This window comes from Heteronotia binoei, chromosome 10 (genome assembly GCF_032191835.1).
Source record: "Heteronotia binoei isolate CCM8104 ecotype False Entrance Well chromosome 10, APGP_CSIRO_Hbin_v1, whole genome shotgun sequence".
NCBI lineage: Eukaryota > Metazoa > Chordata > Lepidosauria > Squamata > Gekkonidae > Heteronotia > Heteronotia binoei.
In genome coordinates, this window is record NC_083232.1 from 81671355 (window position 1) to 81690097 (window position 18743).

Sequence of the window (18743 nt, forward strand, 5' to 3'; positions counted from 1 at the left end):
AGAAGGCATTTCAAACCGTATGAGGTAATATTTTGACACTAAGATGAATAACTGCCGCAGTATGAGAGAGGAACGGAGACACACCATTAGGGTGGAATCAAATGACTGCTTACACCTTGAGCAAGTTTTTGGATGGTATCTCCTGGAACAGGTTCCTGTGGAACCCATTTTTGAAGGTAGGTTCCAACTCACTTTGCAATAATGTCATCTGAAGTCCAAAATTCGAACTTGCCAGGCACATACTAAGAACCAGTGCTATACTTCTACAAACCAGCTCGAAACAGGGCTGAATTTTTTTTTAAGTTCCTAGGTAACAACCATCATAGGCTCTGGCAATCTTGCTGCCTGGGATTCTTCCAGACCTATTCTCTCGACACGCATCTTTGCTGTGAGGGAACCCCTTCAAACTCATTCATGGCACAACAATGGCTGTTCCAACAGTGTGTGACAAAATGGATCCTAAAGTTTCCGAGATGATTCAACTGAAAAGACTAACTTGCAGAAACTGGTACTTCAAAAGCTGACACTGGTCACCTCACACCATGGTCTATATCACAATGTGTTGACATGGTGTTTTTGTCTGCTTTTGGTTCAGTGTTCTTGTGCAAAACCACAAGCTGAGTAAAAGTCTCCTCCACCCAAGTGGATATAAGATGGCTTGAGAGAATCCTTTTCTGACACCACCATTTATTATGGTTAAAGAGCAGCAAGACGACGACTGCAACTTGTACCCAGCTTACCTAGGGCACATCAAGGAAGCAGAATATATATAGATTGTACTGAACATGCCATCTGCTCACACTCACACAAACAAAGCACATAAGGCAAGTCTTCCACCTAACCTGGTAACAGCTACACTGTCCAGCTATAGCTTTCTGGGTCCTCACCAGTTGCCTTCCCCAAAAATATTTCCTGAAGTTTCTTTAAACTAGCTGTAGGGGGCAGAGGTTGACCTTATACAAACAAAACAATGGCAAGTGTGGTACAGCAGAGTGCTAGTCTACCAGGCCAGGCCTAGGGCATGCACAGTGACCTCCTTACAGGGGTATGGCCCAGCCTGTGAAGGACCAACAGAGCCTTTCTGAGCCGGTTCTTGCCTCATTACTCCCCTTCTGGACAGCTGATTGTCAAGCTGCTGGATGTCCAAGGGTCAGACTCTCAAATGGCCTGCTGCCATTGATTAGCTCAAACACAAAAAAGTCAGAAGGCTGCCACAATCACTCTTCACTAAAACATAAATCTCAAAACGTATACAACAAAGTCTTTATGTGTCACCATGTACAATATTATAACTAACATATATAACCAGGGTGGAATTCTAGCAGGAGCTCCTTTGCATATTAGGCCACACACCTCTGATGTAGCCAATCCCCCAAGAGCTTACAAAAAAAGAGATTTATAAGCTCTTGGAGGATTGGCCACATCAGGGGTGTGCGGCCTAATATGCAAAGGAGCTCCTGCTAGAATTCCACCCCTGTGCATAACTATTACAACCATGAATGCTCATATTGTCTTACTTATACAACCAGAGTAAATGTTGTTATATGTGTGAATTGAAGACCTTCATAATGGTGTTTAAAGTCCAAAGAGGTGGATGCTGTGGTGTTCTTTATAAGGTGCATCATTCACCCCACTGGGTCTGTGGATGCCAGGGTTGACCAAATGGAGAGTTGAGAATGGGGGGACATGGTGTTGGCCCCACCACCCCCAACAGCTACTATACTTTTTAGTAGATCAAATTTTTATGGGAAGGAGTTGAAATGAATAGTACCTGCTTGTAAAATAGACAACATAAGAGGGAGGAAAAAATACTACCCCAATGGAAAGCCCCAAATTGTAGCATCAGGAGAAATATCACTTTGAAAATACACAGACTGATACCTGACAGATCCGTTTGGAGATAGTATTGGCTCCTTGCAAACAATGGTTTGTACACAAGGAGATGATTTCATAACCTCGCTTTCTCTCCTCTCTCTCTAAAGCAATTTCCTTCCTCCTGCTTTGTTATCCATGGTTTTGCATTACAGGGATTTCCAAATCCATTTCAAATCATGGTCACAATTACTACAATCCCTTCTTTGTTTTTGTGCATGTGCAGTGTGAAATCACAAAAGGACATGGGAAGAAAGCATTAATTCATGAGTCTGGATTAGCAAACTACATTTTCAGGGAGCTAACATTATGCATGCACCAACTAGAAACCACTATTTTAATCACTTCCCTGGACAACAATCTTAGTTATCTGTGGCATTTGATTATAGCTAACAAAATGGTAGCCACATCACCCAGTATCTTTAACAAATGAAGAAACAGAATTTTTGTGAAGCAACAGAAGAAATAAATTCAGAATTTTTTCCCCTTCCAAATGGCCCAGCGATTTGCTTTGTCTGTCGTCCAGGATAATATTCTTCTCCCAGTCAAAGGGAAACTTCTCTTCCTTCCATGGCTACGCCTTTGAGCCTCATGTGAACCGTGACAGACAGCAAGCAGCGGTCAACTGTGACACCTGTCACTCCGCCTCAATATTACAGCCAGTTCCCACATTTCCAAAAATGCTACCCTTAAACCTTTCCTGTTGGGATTTTGAAAAACTGGCTTAAAAAAAAAAATCAGTTTCACAGTTTTAAAAACTACTGACTTTTGTATCCCCCAGCTACCAAAAAGAAGAAGAAAAAGAACTATAATAAGACTGAATTCTCAAGAGAAGGAAAAGAGGTCTCTAGAGAAGAGTTCTTGTGGACTTAAATTTTACCACACTTTTTTGGGAAGGGAAAATATATGACTTGAGCTGTTAACTGAACTGTTTTCTGTCAGTTCTTGTAAGCCAATTAAGCATGCAGAACACCATTTTGAAAAACAATTTTTTTTTAACATAAAGCACCTTGAGATCTGGGTGCTGTTTCTAAAAAAGAAAACTTTTACTCAGGGTTACAATTTTTTTAAAAAAAAGATGACGAGGGAACAGCCATCAAAAGAAAGAAAAACAGACCACAGATTTAAGGGAAGAGTAATCAAAAAGAAGAAAAATGGACCACGGACTTGAATCTTTCAAATCCTGCTTTCATGTTTGCAAAGTGAGAGAGCAAGAGATGCACAGAAAAAGTCCACCAGAGGGAAAGGACAGAGGCAGGAAACAGAATAACAGGAAGGATAGCCAAGATAAAAGGCAAAACACTGAGGTAAACAAACAGGAACAAGAGGAGGAGACAAAGAGTAAAGGGATTTAAACACAAAGGAATCTAAAGTAAAAAATACAGAACATAAAGGTGGGAAGGAATCAAATGGGAATCAGAATTAAGAATGTCAATGAGAAACTGAGGCAGTTATATGCCTTTGAATATTTCCATTTTGGGACAGCTGTTTTCATAGACTGCTTTACCAAGATTAAGTTGATAGTTTCAATCGCTGGCAGTGCCATCCTAAACAGAATTACATCCTTTTCATTCCATTGAAGTCAGTGGGTTTAGAAAGGTGTAACACTGCTAGTAACAGCACTTAAAGACCAAACACTAAACGATAGCCTGTACAGTGTTTGCATTTTACTGCATATCTGCAGATTAATAATTAGATGGGATTATCCAAGAAAACATAGTATTTAGAGAGCTGTTTTGTTTTTAAAGAAAAAACATAAAAGAAGGTTCCATCCAATAACAATGCTCTGCACAAGACACTATCAAGGATCCCAGTTCTATCAATGGGAGAAACTGCTAATAGTCTGGGTGGTAGACATGACTCTCCCTCCTGCAGTTGATACTCACAAGAAACTAGGCTGAGGCAGAATGACTGGCCCAAGGTCACTCAAAGAGATTCATGGCTGAATGAGGATTTGAATTGGTTTCCAGATCCTAATCTGTCACTCTGACCACTACATGACACTGGTTCTGTGATGAATCTGTGAAGTTTCTTCTCCCAGAAGGTAAATGTCTGTCTATTTATCATATAGTGTGATAGATCCTAGAGAAAGTCCATGGCTCAATGGCAGATCATCTGCTTTGTATACAGAACATCTCAGGTTCAATCCCCAGCATCTCCAGTTTAAAAAATCAAGCATATTTGATGATATGAAAGACCTTGATGTGACACCCTGGAGACCCTCCACCAGTCAGAGTAGACTACAAGCCTCAGCAGTTGTCTGACTCACTGTAAGAATTAAACAAGAGTCCAGTAGAACCTTCAAACAGAGCTTTTGTAAGAGATCACAGCCAGTGGCAGAACTATATATTACCTAATAGTTGCGAACAACAGAAAGGCAAAAGATGGGAGATGTAAACAAAGAGAGGCCAGTTTAAAACAAGATCCAAGCAAAAGAGTAATCAGGCTACTGGGAAAAGCAGATGATCGCAACCAACTGCAGATAAATAGACAGGTCTAATCAAGAAGAAGTCTAATCAAGAAGGAGAAGAATAGTTGAACACTAGTTAATTAAAATGTATTTTATATTGGTTACATTTTAATAAGTTTTCCTTTTGTGAGCTACCCCTGCATGTTCTTACTGGGGGGAAATTTAGTAACAGAAATAGACAGTGTAATTCTATGTAGAGTTACTCCAGTTTAAGCAGATTAATTTCATTGACAGGAGCAACTCTGTAGAGAACTTCACTATGAATGTGTGCCAAACTGCATTATTACTTTGAAGGGACCTACTGATTTTAATGCAGCTGCTTTCATTTGTACTACAGCTCTGTTTAACCACTCCAATCCCAACCACAGTAAACCAATTGTACATCATACTTATTTCAGAGCATCACACATATATGTGATATATATATATATATATATAGGAGGGCACTTTCAAAAAGGGAACAGGATTGTAGTCTTTCCCATTATTTACTGTACATATTCTCTTGCTTTTACTGCATTGTCTTCTAGATTTATAATTCCATGTTTGCACTGATTCTAATATTTGCAATCCTAGTCCTATTGCATTGTTTGTTGGATAGAATCACAGAGCTGGAAGGTACCTCTACGGTAATCTAGTCCAAGCCCCTGTACAAATCAGGAAATTCAGAACTACTTCCCCCCACAACCCCAGTGACCCCTGCTCCATTTCTAGAAGATCCCTCTCCCCCCAAAAACCCCCACAAGATCCCTGGCCAAACTGGCCTGGAGAAAATTGCTTCATGACTCCAAAGTGGCAATCAGTATTTCCCTGTTCATGAAAGAAAGGGCCACAAGAACAAAGCACTGATGCTACCCTTCCTGCCTCACGTTGCCTTTCTCATGTTGTTTGACTGCATTGTCTCACACTGTGTACTCCACTTTAAGGCTCAGCAAAAAAAGCTCGCTACAAATGAAGTAAATAAACTGTCATCAATCATACCCCTTGCTCCCAATGTTTTCAAGGAATGAAGAAAGGCTATTAATTTCAATATTCATAGCATGACATTAGATCATGAAGAGACAGACAATCCACAATTCAGTTCTTTTTTTCTTCCCAAAGCCATCATAATAAGCTGACTTCATTAATTAAGATCCAAACAAACAAACATTCTGAGCTACTTTATCAAAAGTGGAAAATGTGTATTTGAAAATTATTAATAATTTCAATTTTTAACCATTCAATCCCCTAGGCCAGCTGAAATACCTAAATCTGGCCAGAAATTTAAAAAAAGAGAGAGATGGCAAAGCAGGGCTGACCCCTGCCAGCATCATGCAATCTGTTTTTTTTTTTTTTTTAATGATTTTACACTGATTCCAACTTTTGGCTGTATTTATGTATCAGTCGGGGGAAAGGACTCTGAATATACATCCAAAGGCACATTCAAGCAGGATCCTAAACCACATTCCCTAGCAAGCCTGTCCCATTGAATTACATAGGCCTTGCATGCTTAGGGCCACACTGCTGTTACATTTTGGGCCATTTTAATAAAGACTGAATGACCACAGTGCCAAAACATAACAGCAGAAATAATATTTTAATCACACTCCAGTCAACAAACTGACTAGATCAAAGTCTCTGGACTTAAATCTTAAATTACCATGTTGATTTCAACGAAGCTAATAGGCTTTGGTGAAGTATTTAGCTGCTGGCAACAATGAAATCCATAGGAGCAAAAGGTCTGGGGAAACGGTGAATTTGCACAAGGAAAACAAGCCTGGCACAGCTGGATTCAGGTATGGACCGTGCTTCATTACATCTGCACCTTTAAAGTGAGATGTCTTATTACTTGCTAGCATGCAGCTCCAACTGATGCCCCCTAAACTAAGGCTTCCTTTGACAAACACCTAGAGTTGCCATCCTCCAGGTGGAGGCTGGAGATCTCCTGGAATTGCAAATGATCAGACAACATAAATAACTAACTTATTTAAAACATTTATTGCACTTCTGGAGAAAATGGCTGCTTTGGTCCCTCTGGCATTATACCCTGCTGAGATCCCTCCCCTCCCTAAACCCCCTCTCCCCAGCCTCTGCTATCAAATCTGCTAGGATTTCCGAACCCAGAGTTGGCCAACCTTGAAGCTACAGCCATCAAGCAAAAAACAGCGACTTCGTTTCGTTCCTTTCTAAATCCTTTCTTGCTGGCTCCCACAGATTCTCTTTCTCCAGTTCTCCAAAGAGACACACTCCAGGGCTCTTCCCCGCTCTCCACCCCACCATTTGCTTCCACCCCAAATATCACTGGTCCTGGTTTCTCAAGCTTTCCACTTCATTTTGCCCGTCATTTTACATATATATACCCCCCGCCTCGCCCCCGTTTTGCAGTCCTTTCGAATGTTACACGTTATTCGTAAAAGCGCCCAGCTTGTTACAAGGCTTCATTGCACAGCTGCAAGCTTTACCTTCTCTGCTTCCGCCATAGTGCAGCTGGATGATCACATGACCACACCCAGAAGTAAACGGGCTTCGGGCATTCTGGGTAATGTAGTTTCCGCCCGGATTCTGGGGCTCCGTGCAAAAGTCTGTCCGTTCGCCGGGTGATGTAAGAAAAGTTGGTGTGAAAAAGTTGAAAACGGCGTTGGAGTGGAAAAGTTAAAGCACATCCATGCGCACTCAAGTATTTGCGAAGTAAATGGGACACAGTGTTCCCTTTAAGCTGTTTGTGTGAGCTAGCTCACAGATTTTTAGCCTCCAGCTCATACATTTTAGTCTTAGGAAGGATGACCCCAGAGCACGCTAATTCATGCAGTAGCTCACAATTTTAATGCCAGTAGCGCAGAACTTTAATGCCAGTAGCTCACAAAGTTCTTAATCATCATATATGTTACAAATGTGTGGATTTGTGTGGTTGCTAAACTTCCAGGTGGTGGCTGGAGTTCTCCAGCTATTATACTAATCTCCAAGAGACAGAGATCAGTTCACCTAGTAGGGTTGCCAGCCTCCATGTGGGGCCTGGAGACTTCCCACTTTTACAACTGATCTCCAGCTGGCAGAGATCAGCTCCCCTGAAGAAAATGGCTGCTTCGAACAGTGGACTCTATGGCATTGTAGCATGCTGAAGACCTCCCCTCTCCAAACCCTGCCATCTCCTGGCTCCATCCCCAAACTCTCCAGGTATTTCCCAACACAGACCTGGCAACCCTATCGCCTAGAGGTGGACTCTATGGCATTGAAGTCCTTCCCTCCCCAAACCTTGTCCTTTCTCAGGCTCCGCCCCCCAAATTCTCCAGGTATTTCCCAACCTGGAGCTGGCAACCTTACTTCTGGGTTTTCCCCAGAAGTGATGTAGAAATGCAGATAACATCGCACCCCCCCCCCCCCCCCGCAATGTTCCCAGCCCCAACCTTCTCTCCAATTGGCAAGCATGGCCTGGGAACCTTGAGTACCCCAGGAAAGGGGTGTTTGAGGCTTTATTATTGCCCCTTGTGATTCCCACCCCCTCAACAAATTATATATCTGCTTTGTGGCTGATTCAATGTGTTTCAAGCTTCTTTTGATGAGAAATAATTTCATTGGGGCCTTTTCAGGAGAATTTCTTAGTAAAGTATACTTTAATGTATACTTTGCGTAGTAGCCCCATCTAGCTAGTGCAGCCATATCCTATTTCCACCTCAATGGAAAATGGAGACAGCAGCCCAGTGGCTGGAGCAAAGCCTTCCTAGATGGGCAGAGGAGGAATCCCATTGCAGGTTGCCCTGAATAAGGTGGGAATTCTCCAGATGAAGGCTGGAGATCTCCCAGAATTCCAGTTGATCTCCAGACAGGAGAGACCTGTTCCCCTGGAGGAAATGGCATTATACCCACCACTATGGTCCCTCCCCAAATCATACCCTTCCCATGCTCCAGCCCAACTCTCCAGGAATTTCCCAACCCAGAGTTGGGAAGTCTAGTCCCTGAAGGAGGGACATCTACATTAAACCACATCCTGGTATGATCCTAGTGTATTTTGTATGGGTCCCCCCCAATATTTAAATTGTATTTTGGAATTGACTTTAGTTCCCAAGGCCGAGCACAGAAGAATAGATTCTTTTGAGCTGTAGTGCTGGAGAACAATCTTGAGAGTCCCTTGGACTGCAAGAAGATCAAATCAGTCAGTCCTAAGGGAAATCAACCCTGACTGTTCCCTGGAAGGTCAGATGCTGAAGCTGAAGCTCAAATACTTTGGCCACCAAATGAGAAGGGAGCACTCACTGGAGAAGATTCTGATGCTGGGAAAGACAGAAGGCAAAAGAAGAAGGGGATGGCAAAAGATGAGATGGCTGGACAGTGTTATTAATGTAACAAACACAAATTTGGGCAGACTTCGGAGGATGGTGGAAGACAGGAGAACCTGGCATGTCTTTGTCCATGGGGTCGCAAAGAGTCAGACTCGACTGTGCGACTGAACAACAATAACAAAAAGGAGGAGGAATGCAGGGTAAAAATTGCAAATAATAGCAAAAATAAAGGTAAAAGTAGTCCCCTGTGCAAACACCAGTCGTTTCTGACTCTGGGGTGATGTCACTTTCATGATGTTTTCTTGGCAGACTTTTTTTACAGGGTGGTTTACCATTGCCTTTCCCAGTCATCTACACTTTACCCCCAGCAAGCTGGGTACTCATTTTACCGACCTCGGAAGGATGGAAGGCTGAGCCAACTACCTGAACCCAGCTTCCACCAGAATCGAACTCAGGTCATGAGCAGAGCTTGGACTGCAGTACTGCAGCTTACCACTCTGCGCCATGGAGCTCCTTATAATGGCAACAATAATAACAGCCTAATCATAACAAAATATTATGAAGTTGGTGCTTGTAAATTTATATTACACAGGGTTGTCAACCTCCAGGTGGGGCCTGTAGATTTCCCAGAATTATCACTGACCTCCAGCTGCAAATATCAGTTCCCCTGGAGAAAAAATGGCTGCTTTAAAGGATGGACACGATGGCCTTGTACCCCACTGAGGTCACTTCCCCCCATAAACCCCACCCTCCCCAGACACCACCCCCAAGTCTCCTGGGGTTGGTTGCCCAATACTCACCAGCAGGGCTTTGTTTGTAGAACAAGCCCAGCAGGAACTCATTTGCCTATTAGGCCACACTCCCTGATATCACCATTGTTTTACATAGGGTTTTTTTGAAGAAAAAGCCCAGCAGGAACTAATTTGCATATTAGGCCACACCCCCGGCACAAAGCCAGCCGGAACTGCGTTCCTGTGTGTTCCTGCTCGAAAAAAAAGCCCTGCTCACCAGGCCCCAAGCACTTTTTAAAATGTCTTGTAAAGTACTCAAAGTACAAATTACTAGCAAGGAACAACAGCTTCTAAGTCACAATCGCCCTGTCAGCTAAACGGTAGTATAGCTACTTCAGTAGGAATTATCAAAATTTGATTGTACATATGCATAGTAGAGAGAAATCTCCACTTTGTTTACTGTCACTTTCTTCTCTGTTTCTGGATTCAGAATGTGGTATTTCTCCTCCACTTGCATGCCACTTAGATGTTTTATTAGGATCCATTACTTTTCAGCTTCTTCCTGTCTTAGCCTCCTGCTACAAGCTTTGATGATGTAGCTATTCATGTTAAATAGATGACAGTCAAAACTTGTGTATGTTGCTCTGAAAAAAAATGTTTGATTTTGTTTTCCTTTTGACACATATGTAAAGAGAAGCACTTTGCCTTCTACCCGCTAAAGTGTTTGTGTTTTGGCAAACAGAAACGCTTGGTGGAGATTGTCAAAGATTATCTCCGGAACTAAGCAGAGCGTTTCCAACATGCTTTCAGTGCCTCCTGAGTGGAGGTCAGTCCATATGATGGGCAATGGCTTGCTCTTTTCTTCGTATTGTATTTCTGTGAAACGAAATTTTAGCTGGTTGGAATGATGTGGGCTTCTTTGCCCCTGTTGATCAGAAGAGAGGGAGGATATATATTGAACTTAGGGCTGCTAAATTGATCCAGGTGGGCAGCTGTATTGGTCTGAAGCAGCAGAACAAATTTTGAGTCCAGTGGCATCTTTAAGACGAGCAAAGTTTTATTCAAGGTATGAGCTTTCATGTGCAGCCACACTTCCTCAGATGGAACTCCATTTCAATGTATTTGAGGGAAATGCACACAAAAGCTCATACCTTGAGTAAAACTTTGTTGGTCTAAATTTTATTATTTTTATGGACTGATTAACTGAATGTTCTATTTTAGCAGGTTTAAATGGTATATAAAAATTGTATAGTTATAAGCTGTTGTCACCTGTTCTGAACTGGACTTGGGAAGAGCGGGCTACAAATTTGACAAACATATAAATAATTAAAATAAAGGTGCCACTGGACTCTAACTTTGTTCTAGGGCTGCTAAGTTCCAGGCTTCTGCCACTGCTCAATGGAGATGGGGGGAAACCAGTGGTGCCTGACACCATGATGTCACTTCCAATTCCATACGCCAAAGTGAGATTATAGTGCTATGCAATCCTCTAGGAATCTCAAATCACTATGATTTTTACCATAGAGATATGATGAATTCATAGAGCATCCATGACACCCTAACATCAACTCCAGGTATGCTTCACACTGTTTTTCATGGTCTTCACTGCCCCAGTGATCCCAGGGGTTACCAGTGGAGGGCTATCAACCCTAGGAAAACCATGTACACTGCTTGGGGGTCCTTGGAGGAAAGGCAGGGCTTTAAAAGTGTACTAAATATACTGAAGAACCAGTACTGTAGCTTCAGCTTGAGGCACCATCTGAGATGTTCATACCAGCAACAAGACCATCTTCAGCCTCTAGTCTGCCACCAGCTAGAGCCGTCTTTGGATGTTTCCCTGATGGTTTAGGCACAACAGTTTCCATCTATCCCCTTGGAAACTGAAATATGTAGTGTAGTCAATACAGACTTGCTCCACATAAACAGAGCAATGAACAGGCCTCTTTTGCTAATTGTTATCGGCAGGGCCTTTTTTTTTGTAGAAAAAGCCCAGCAGGAACTCATATTCATATTAGGCCACACCCCCTGACATCACCATTGCTTAGCATAGGGCTTCTTTTGTAGGAAAAGCCCAGCAGGAGCTCATTTGCATATTAGGCCACACCCCCTGATGCCACACCAGCCGGAAATGCGTTCCTGCACGTTCCTGCTTTTAAAAAAGCCCCAGTTATTGGCATGAGTCTCAGGATCTATCTGGACATGAGATTGGAATAACTAAAAGTTTAAAAATGGGTTCACCTCTGAACAGTCATGGCGGGGAGAGTTATTGGATGCAGAGAGGAGAAAGGACCCTTCCCCATTCATGCCTTTTCTCCTAGCATTCCTACCTCATCTACTTATCTGCCAGCAGGGTGACAGAACCAGAAATAACCCCTGGTGGCAGAAAAGTGGGTGAGGGTGGCCTTTCAGCAGGCAAGAAGGACCGACAAGATTGTCCATACTGCTTTTGTGCTTTCAGACACACCATTTGTCCTTGTTTGACATGTTAATTCATAGTCCAAGACATTGTCAAATATTAGACCTTCAGATTTGGTGTTGGAAAGTGACATAAAGTTTCAGATGACTTATGGCACCCCTCTTGAAGCAGAAGCTGCTTTGCATATTAGGCCACACACCCCTAATGTAGCCAATCCTCCAAGGGCTTAAAAAAAGGTAAAGATAGTCCCCTGAGCAAGCACCAGTCATTTCTGACTCTGGGGTGATGTCGCATCACAACATTTTCACGGTAGACTTTTTACGGGGTGGTTTGCCATTGCCTTCCCCAGTCAACTCCACTTCCCTTCCAGCAAGCTGGGTACTCATTTTACCGACCTCGGAAGGATGGAAGGCTGAGTCAACCTTGAGCTGGCTGCCTGAACCCAGCTTCTGCTGGGATCGAACTCAGGGCGTGAGCAGAGAGCTTCAACTGCAGTACTGCAGCTTTACCACTCTGTTCCATGGGGCTCTGTTTCCAAGAGCTTACAAGGCTCTTTTTTGAAAGCTCTTGGAGGATTGGCTACATCAGGGGGGGTGTAGCCTAATATGCAAAGGAGCTCCTGCTAGAATTCCATCCCTGGCACACCATAAGGTTTTTGAGGCAAGAGACGAAGTGGTTTGCCATTGCTTGTCTGTGTACGGCGACCCTAGACTTCCTTGGTGGTCTCCCATCCAAGTACTAACCAGGACCTGCTTAGCTTCAGAGATCTGATGAGATAGGACTCGCCTGGGCTATCCAGGTCAGGGCTGCTCAGATTTGTCCCTTTAAAACATGAACAATGTTTCTCCAAGTTAAACATTTTGGCAATGCTGTGTTTAGAATAAAAATATTTATCTGAGTGATCAGGTATTACTGAGCTCAAGTAAGAATCCGGCTCTTTAGAAAGAAGGAAATCTATAAAGTCTACATAAATATGCTCTGATTTTAATACCGAATGCTTATGGTGGGCTTTTAACACAGCGACCTCATGCTGACTAGCCCCTTATTACATAAGTAACCACAATGTCCTTAACACGATTACCCAGGAAGCAAAGCAGGAATATCAAAAAGGGTTGTTTGTGTACGTTTCACTATTCAAATTTTAAATAGCATCCATTATGTGAATTGGCTCTTTCAGAATATAAAGTTGGGCTGAATTATATTTATGTCTAGTTGCAGACCACTTTACACGCAGGAACAAAGATTCAAACGCAAATGAGAACCAGACCTCGAACATCTAATTTTTTCACCCTGAGTCACAAATTCCAGTACTTAGGCGATGCCCTTTCCATTTCCTTGAAGTTGAACCCCACACTGCGTAATCATATCATTCCAACAATTAAATAAAATATATTCCATAAAACAGCTGCTTTCTTCATTACATCTTTAACCGTTAGTTCTACTGCTCTCCTCACGCAAATAGCTTTCATCTGTCCCGTATTTCCCTCCTCCCATTCTCCTCAGTGCCTTGCTCTCCTCAGGATTTGACCGTCAACTAAACAGCTGAAGGCTGACAGTTCACCCCAGGACAGTCCTTGATTATGAAGCCAGTGTCCAAATCCCTGGTGTGCAGGTTAGTGCCTTTAAGTGGTGCCTGAGGTAATATACCGGCAGCTTGAGTATTTGTGGCCTTCCAGTGAAATTTGGTGTGTGGAGGGGGAGAGAAACCTTTCAATGAATTATCATTTTCATCTGGGGAAATCGTTGAAGAGGTTTTAGACATGGGCAAAGAAGCACAAATAACACATACGCAATGACTGTACCTAACCAGATACGTGGCTTTGTATTAGGGTTAGAGCCGGCATCCTTACTTCGTATGTTATGATAGTCAGAAATTTCCTCATTTTGAGGAATGAGGTTCAGCTTTTCTGTCCTCTTTGTTGAAAGCAAAACTAATGAAAGATAAACAGATGTGGCAAAGCCAACTGGCCTTGGAAGTGATTCACCTCCAAGAGTTTTAAGAGATATAAGCAGTTCAGAGTCATAAGTCCAGATAGCTTTCTTTCCTTTTTTTTTGTTAAAGTTATGCCTAATTCCAGATGCCAATGGTCAGGACCTGAAAATGTTAATGAAGTGATTGCTGTCTGAGGTATGTGACTACAGCCAATCCATTGCAATAAGAGGAAGATGCAGCTGTAATAACAATTTGCCTTCCATTCTTCTCATTCCTCAGACTGAGAAGGTATTTTATAAGTAATAAAGGTTTCATGTATACAGGACCCATGTATTAAAAGACTGCAGTAACTATTTCTGTGCTAGATACCTGTAATACAGATGCTTGTAAACCACTGATGCAATCTGAAATGAAATTACAGTGAAGAAGAGTTGTTTTTTTAATCCCCTTCCCTTCCTCACCCCACAACAGATACCTTGCGAGGTACATGGGGCTGAGAGAGCTCTGAGAAAACTGCTCTTGAAAGAACAGCTCTGAGAGAACTATGACTGACCCAAGGTCACTCAGCTGGCTGCATGTGGAGGAGTGGGGAATCAAACTCAGTCCCCTAGATTACAGCCTGCCACTCTTAACCACGACACCAAGCTGGCTCTAAACCTATTGATTTCAATAGATTGCACTGCATGTTACTCTGCTGTTTTAAGTTGCTAGTTCCATTTGTGGGAAACCAGGCCCAATTGGAAGGAGAGCTGCCAGGGCTCCCGCTATGGTGTCAGACAAGGATCGGGAGACCCTAGCTTCAAATCCCATCTCTGCCATGGAAGCTTGCTGGGTGATCTTGGGCCAATCAGTCTTTCTCTCAGCCTAATGGACCTAATACGGTTGTTGATGCAAGAAGGGAGAATGATGTAGCTGCTTTGGTCCTTATTGAGGAGGGAAAAAAGGTAAAGGTAGTTGCCTGTGCAAGCACCAGTCATTTTCGACTTGGGTGATGTTGCTTTCACAACGTTTTCAAGGCAGACTTTTAACAGGGTGGTTTGCCATTGCCTTCCCCAGTCATCTACACTTTCCCCCCAGCAAGCTGAGTACTCATTTTACCGACCTCGGAAGGATGGAAGGCTGGCTATCTGAATCCAGCTTCCACTGGGATCAAACTCAGGTAATGAGCAGAGGGCTCCAGAAATATTAAATTAAGCTGAACTGAAAGGGGGAAAGAGGAGAATTTAAAGAAACAGGAGTACTAAGAAACTTCAAGAGTACTTTGATCGACTGCACTGAATATTCAGATACTGTAGTCGTGCTTTCTGTTTTAAAAAATCATCACAAACCAGGTCCTTCCAAAAGGAAGGAGGATAACTGGAAATTTTGTGGTTGTCAGCAGATTGCCAGCGATGTAATCTGGATTCTGCATTACAAACCACTGAACAAATGACAACAATTCTAGAATGAAACGCTAGTACAGAAACAGCTCTAGTTTCTTTGAACTGGGAGAGATTGGCGTTGGGACCAACACAGTCCTTGTGCAGATTACAGGTGTCAGTTGCAGAGATATAGTGTGCAAGACATTCACAAACTTTCTCCCTCCCTCTCTCTTTGGTAGCATATCAGGGAGCTGATAAAGGAGAATGCTAAAGTAGAAGTGTATGTGTATTTGGATAGTCCAGAGAGACTATAGTCCTTATCGGCTGTGTTTGTAAAGTGAGCTACAAACATGTATCCTAGGGTTGCCAGCTCTAAGTTGGGAAATTCCTGGAGACTGGGGATACAGCCAGGGAAGGTGGGGTTTGGGAAGGTGAGGGATCTCAGTGGGTTATAATGCCATGGAGTCCACCTTCCAAAGAAACCCTTTTCTCCAGGGAAATTGATCTCTGTAAGCTGCAGCCCAGCTGCAATTCCATGAGATCTCCAGTGACTACCTGGAGAAAGGCAACCCTACAGCATTACAGCCTTCTAAATAGGGATGGGCATGAACCAGTACAAACTGAAAGGTTGGTTTGCAAACTGAACTGGTTCGTATGGGTTCAGGAGCCATTTAACGTTTAAACCCCTGCTTTCTGCTCCCCGAGAAAAACATCAGGAAGCAGGGGTTTAAATGGCTTGGGTAGTTTAAAACTGCTTTCTGCTCCCAGTGAAAAGCCACAAGGAGCAGAAAGTAGAGGTTTAAATGGCTCCAAGCCATTTCACCCCCAAGCTTTCTGCTCACCGTGGCTTTTGGCAGTGAGCAAAAGGCAGGGGTGAAATGGCTAGGAGGCATTTCAGCCTCTGCCTTCTGCTGGCCATGGGTTTTCCTGGCGAGCAGAAAGCAGGAGGTGAAAGGCCATCCAGCCCTTGCTTTCTGCTCTTCATGAACTGCCATAAATTGCATCAAAATTCATGAAAGTTCATGGTGGTTCTTCAGTTTGCAAACATTGCTTCATGAAACGGCCAAAATGCATGACAAATTTGAGTTTGTGAGCTAGTTCGTGGCTGTTCCCATTTCTAACTTCCTACTTCAAGTCCATTTTCCCTTAGAATAACTGAGGCACTGTGCAATTGTGCAAGGTCACAACAGCAAAACATAGAACTCCCAATTCTGTTTGGGTTTCAACCACAATTTTTCTTTCTTTCTTTCCTTCCTTCTTCCTTTTTTGTTGCCTTGCCTCCAGTATTGCCTTTTTTTCCATTAAGCAAATATTGATTTCCTTCCCTTGCTTGAAAATGGAATAGAAATTAATATGGTTCTTTTTGGTTACTTCATTGTTTGTAGACCATCTGGGAATTGCATTTATTAGTTAACTGTTTTTTGCTCATCCAATGGGGGCAAACACACACAACATTTTTATATCCATATTTTAAGTAACAGTTGCCTCCAAGTTTTATTCTGTGACAAAAGGTCCATTTTCTCCCTTTAAATATTTAAACAGCAAGCAGACATCCGACCTCTTTTAAAATAAATGGTACCCTTCATATGGATGAAGACTCAGGGATTTTAAGGGCTGTTATTATGCTTTGCTTTACTGCCATTATCTGGGGTCCTGTGTCACATTTTGTATGGAGTAAAGGAACATTCAGCTACTTGATGTACAAAACTGGTATGTAAACCAGAATATAGGCACTCTTAATTATTCACATGTCTTCTGAAACAGCTGCACCATGGGGGGGGGGAATAGAGGCACGGCTCTCCACTCCCTCGACAAATAGGGTTGCCAACTGGCTGGTGGTGGCTGGAGATCTCTTGGGATTACAAGTGATCTCCAAGCAACAGAGATCAGTTTACCAAAAGAAATATGGTTGCTTTGGACGGTGGTTTCTATGGTATTATACCCTGCTGAGGTCCCTCCCCTCCCCAAGGCCCACTCTTTTTAGGCTCCACCCCCAAAATCTCCAGATAAGAAGATGATATTGGATTTATATCCCGCTCTGTATCTGAACCTCAGAGTCTCAGAGCGGTCACAATCTCCTTTACCTCCCTCCCCCCACACACCAGAAACCCTGACAGCAGCTGCCCAGACAGCAGCTGCCCAGATGTTTCCCAATCCAGAGCTGACAGCTCTACTCCACAATAGCCAGGCAGGTAGTGTGGTAGAATTTAAGTGAGGAGACTTGGAGACTCATGTATACATCCATTTTGTTGACATTTGTTCACTTAGAGCCTAACTGTTAGAAACTTTGGTTCTCTCTCATGACCCTCTGCAGCACAGATGTGGTGCATTGTCTCTAAGCAAGTGATCTGGGTCCCAAGAAATAGTTTATATTTTCTGTATTAATGGTACTAACTCCAAAGCCTAGACATTAGATTGCCAGGCTCTGCTTCTGGCCCTCACATAAATTGTTTTAACTACAGGCAAAGGCCATGCCTTACTGTAGGACAGGGGTTGGGTTTTATCAGTTATGTCCTATGCTCATCACAGACCTGACTGGCAGTTACATTAGCTCTTATGGATGGAGAAAGGTATTTAATGTGTGATTTTATTCTTGTTTGTTGCTGTTCTTGTCAACAACCCATCTCTCTGGGCCTTAACAAGAGTATCCAAGGATATCCTTTATAAAATACCGTGCACGGTTTAAGGATTGGATTTTGAATTAATGTTGTACGCTGCACACTAGATTGTTATACATTTGGAAGGTTTTTGCATTATGGTTTTAATTTTAATAAATGCTTTTAACTTTGGAACAGCTTTCTCTCTCTCTTTTTCTGAAACTACTGGGTCATTGCCAGTCATCTCTCCCCCCCCCCTGCCATGTACTGAACTTGGTGGGATTTTCTGCAGTAAACAAAAGTGAGGATTTTATTTTGTACAAGCGATGGACCATTGCAGTGAATGCCAGAAGGAAGATGATAGATAGATAGATAGATAGATAGATAGATAGATAGATAGATAGATAGATAGATAGATGATAGATAGATAAATAGATGATAGATAGATAGATAGATAGATAGATAGATAGATAGATAGATAGATAGATAGATAGAGAGAGAGAGAGAGAGAGAGACAGACAGACAGACAGACAGACGGAGAGACAGACGGACAGACCACACAGGATGATAAGGCTTCACCTGTTTCCCAATGATAAATGCACACCTAATCACAAAAGAACTAAAAGATCACTGATAAGGGAGGTGCAGTCTAAAACAGATGGGGGTGGATAGATGCATAGAGGCTACAGTTCCTCACTCCCTCCACAATACACAGGTCTAGGGTTGCCAGTGCCTGCCTGGAACCTCCAGAAGACCTTGGGGTGGGGCACAGGGAAAAGGATGACATCAAGGCAATGATGTAACTTCTGGCAACCTGGAATTGATGTCACTGATACTCTGGGATTTCACCTGATCTCTCATACGGCAAAACGTCTGTTTTTAATGTTGATCCAATAATAGTAGTGGAGGGTTAGATTAGAATCTGGAGGTCCCAGGTATGAATCCCCGCTCTGCCTTGAAACCTTGTTGGGAGACGTTGGACTACTTTCTCCCAATGTAACCTACCTCATAGGGAGAGACAGTTTGGTGTAATGGTTACGTGTGTGAACTCTTATCTGGGAGAACCAGGTTTGATTCCCCACTCCTCCACCTGCAGCTGCTGGAATGGCT

The 18743-nt window shown here is 42.8% G+C and overlaps 1 protein-coding gene across 1 annotated transcript in view; it reads right to left on the reverse strand.

Annotated features, from left to right (window-relative positions):
* The window catches only part of VPS41 (VPS41 subunit of HOPS complex), a 169887-nt gene extending 163033 nt beyond the window's left edge, over window positions 1–6854 (reverse strand). Inside the window, exon 1 of the mRNA XM_060247653.1 lies at window positions 6781–6854. Within this exon, the coding sequence (XP_060103636.1) occupies window positions 6781–6798 (18 nt within the window). The 5' untranslated portion in view covers window positions 6799–6854. The remainder of the gene's footprint in view (window positions 1–6780) is intronic.
* Between the last annotated feature and the right edge of the window lie 11889 nt (window positions 6855–18743).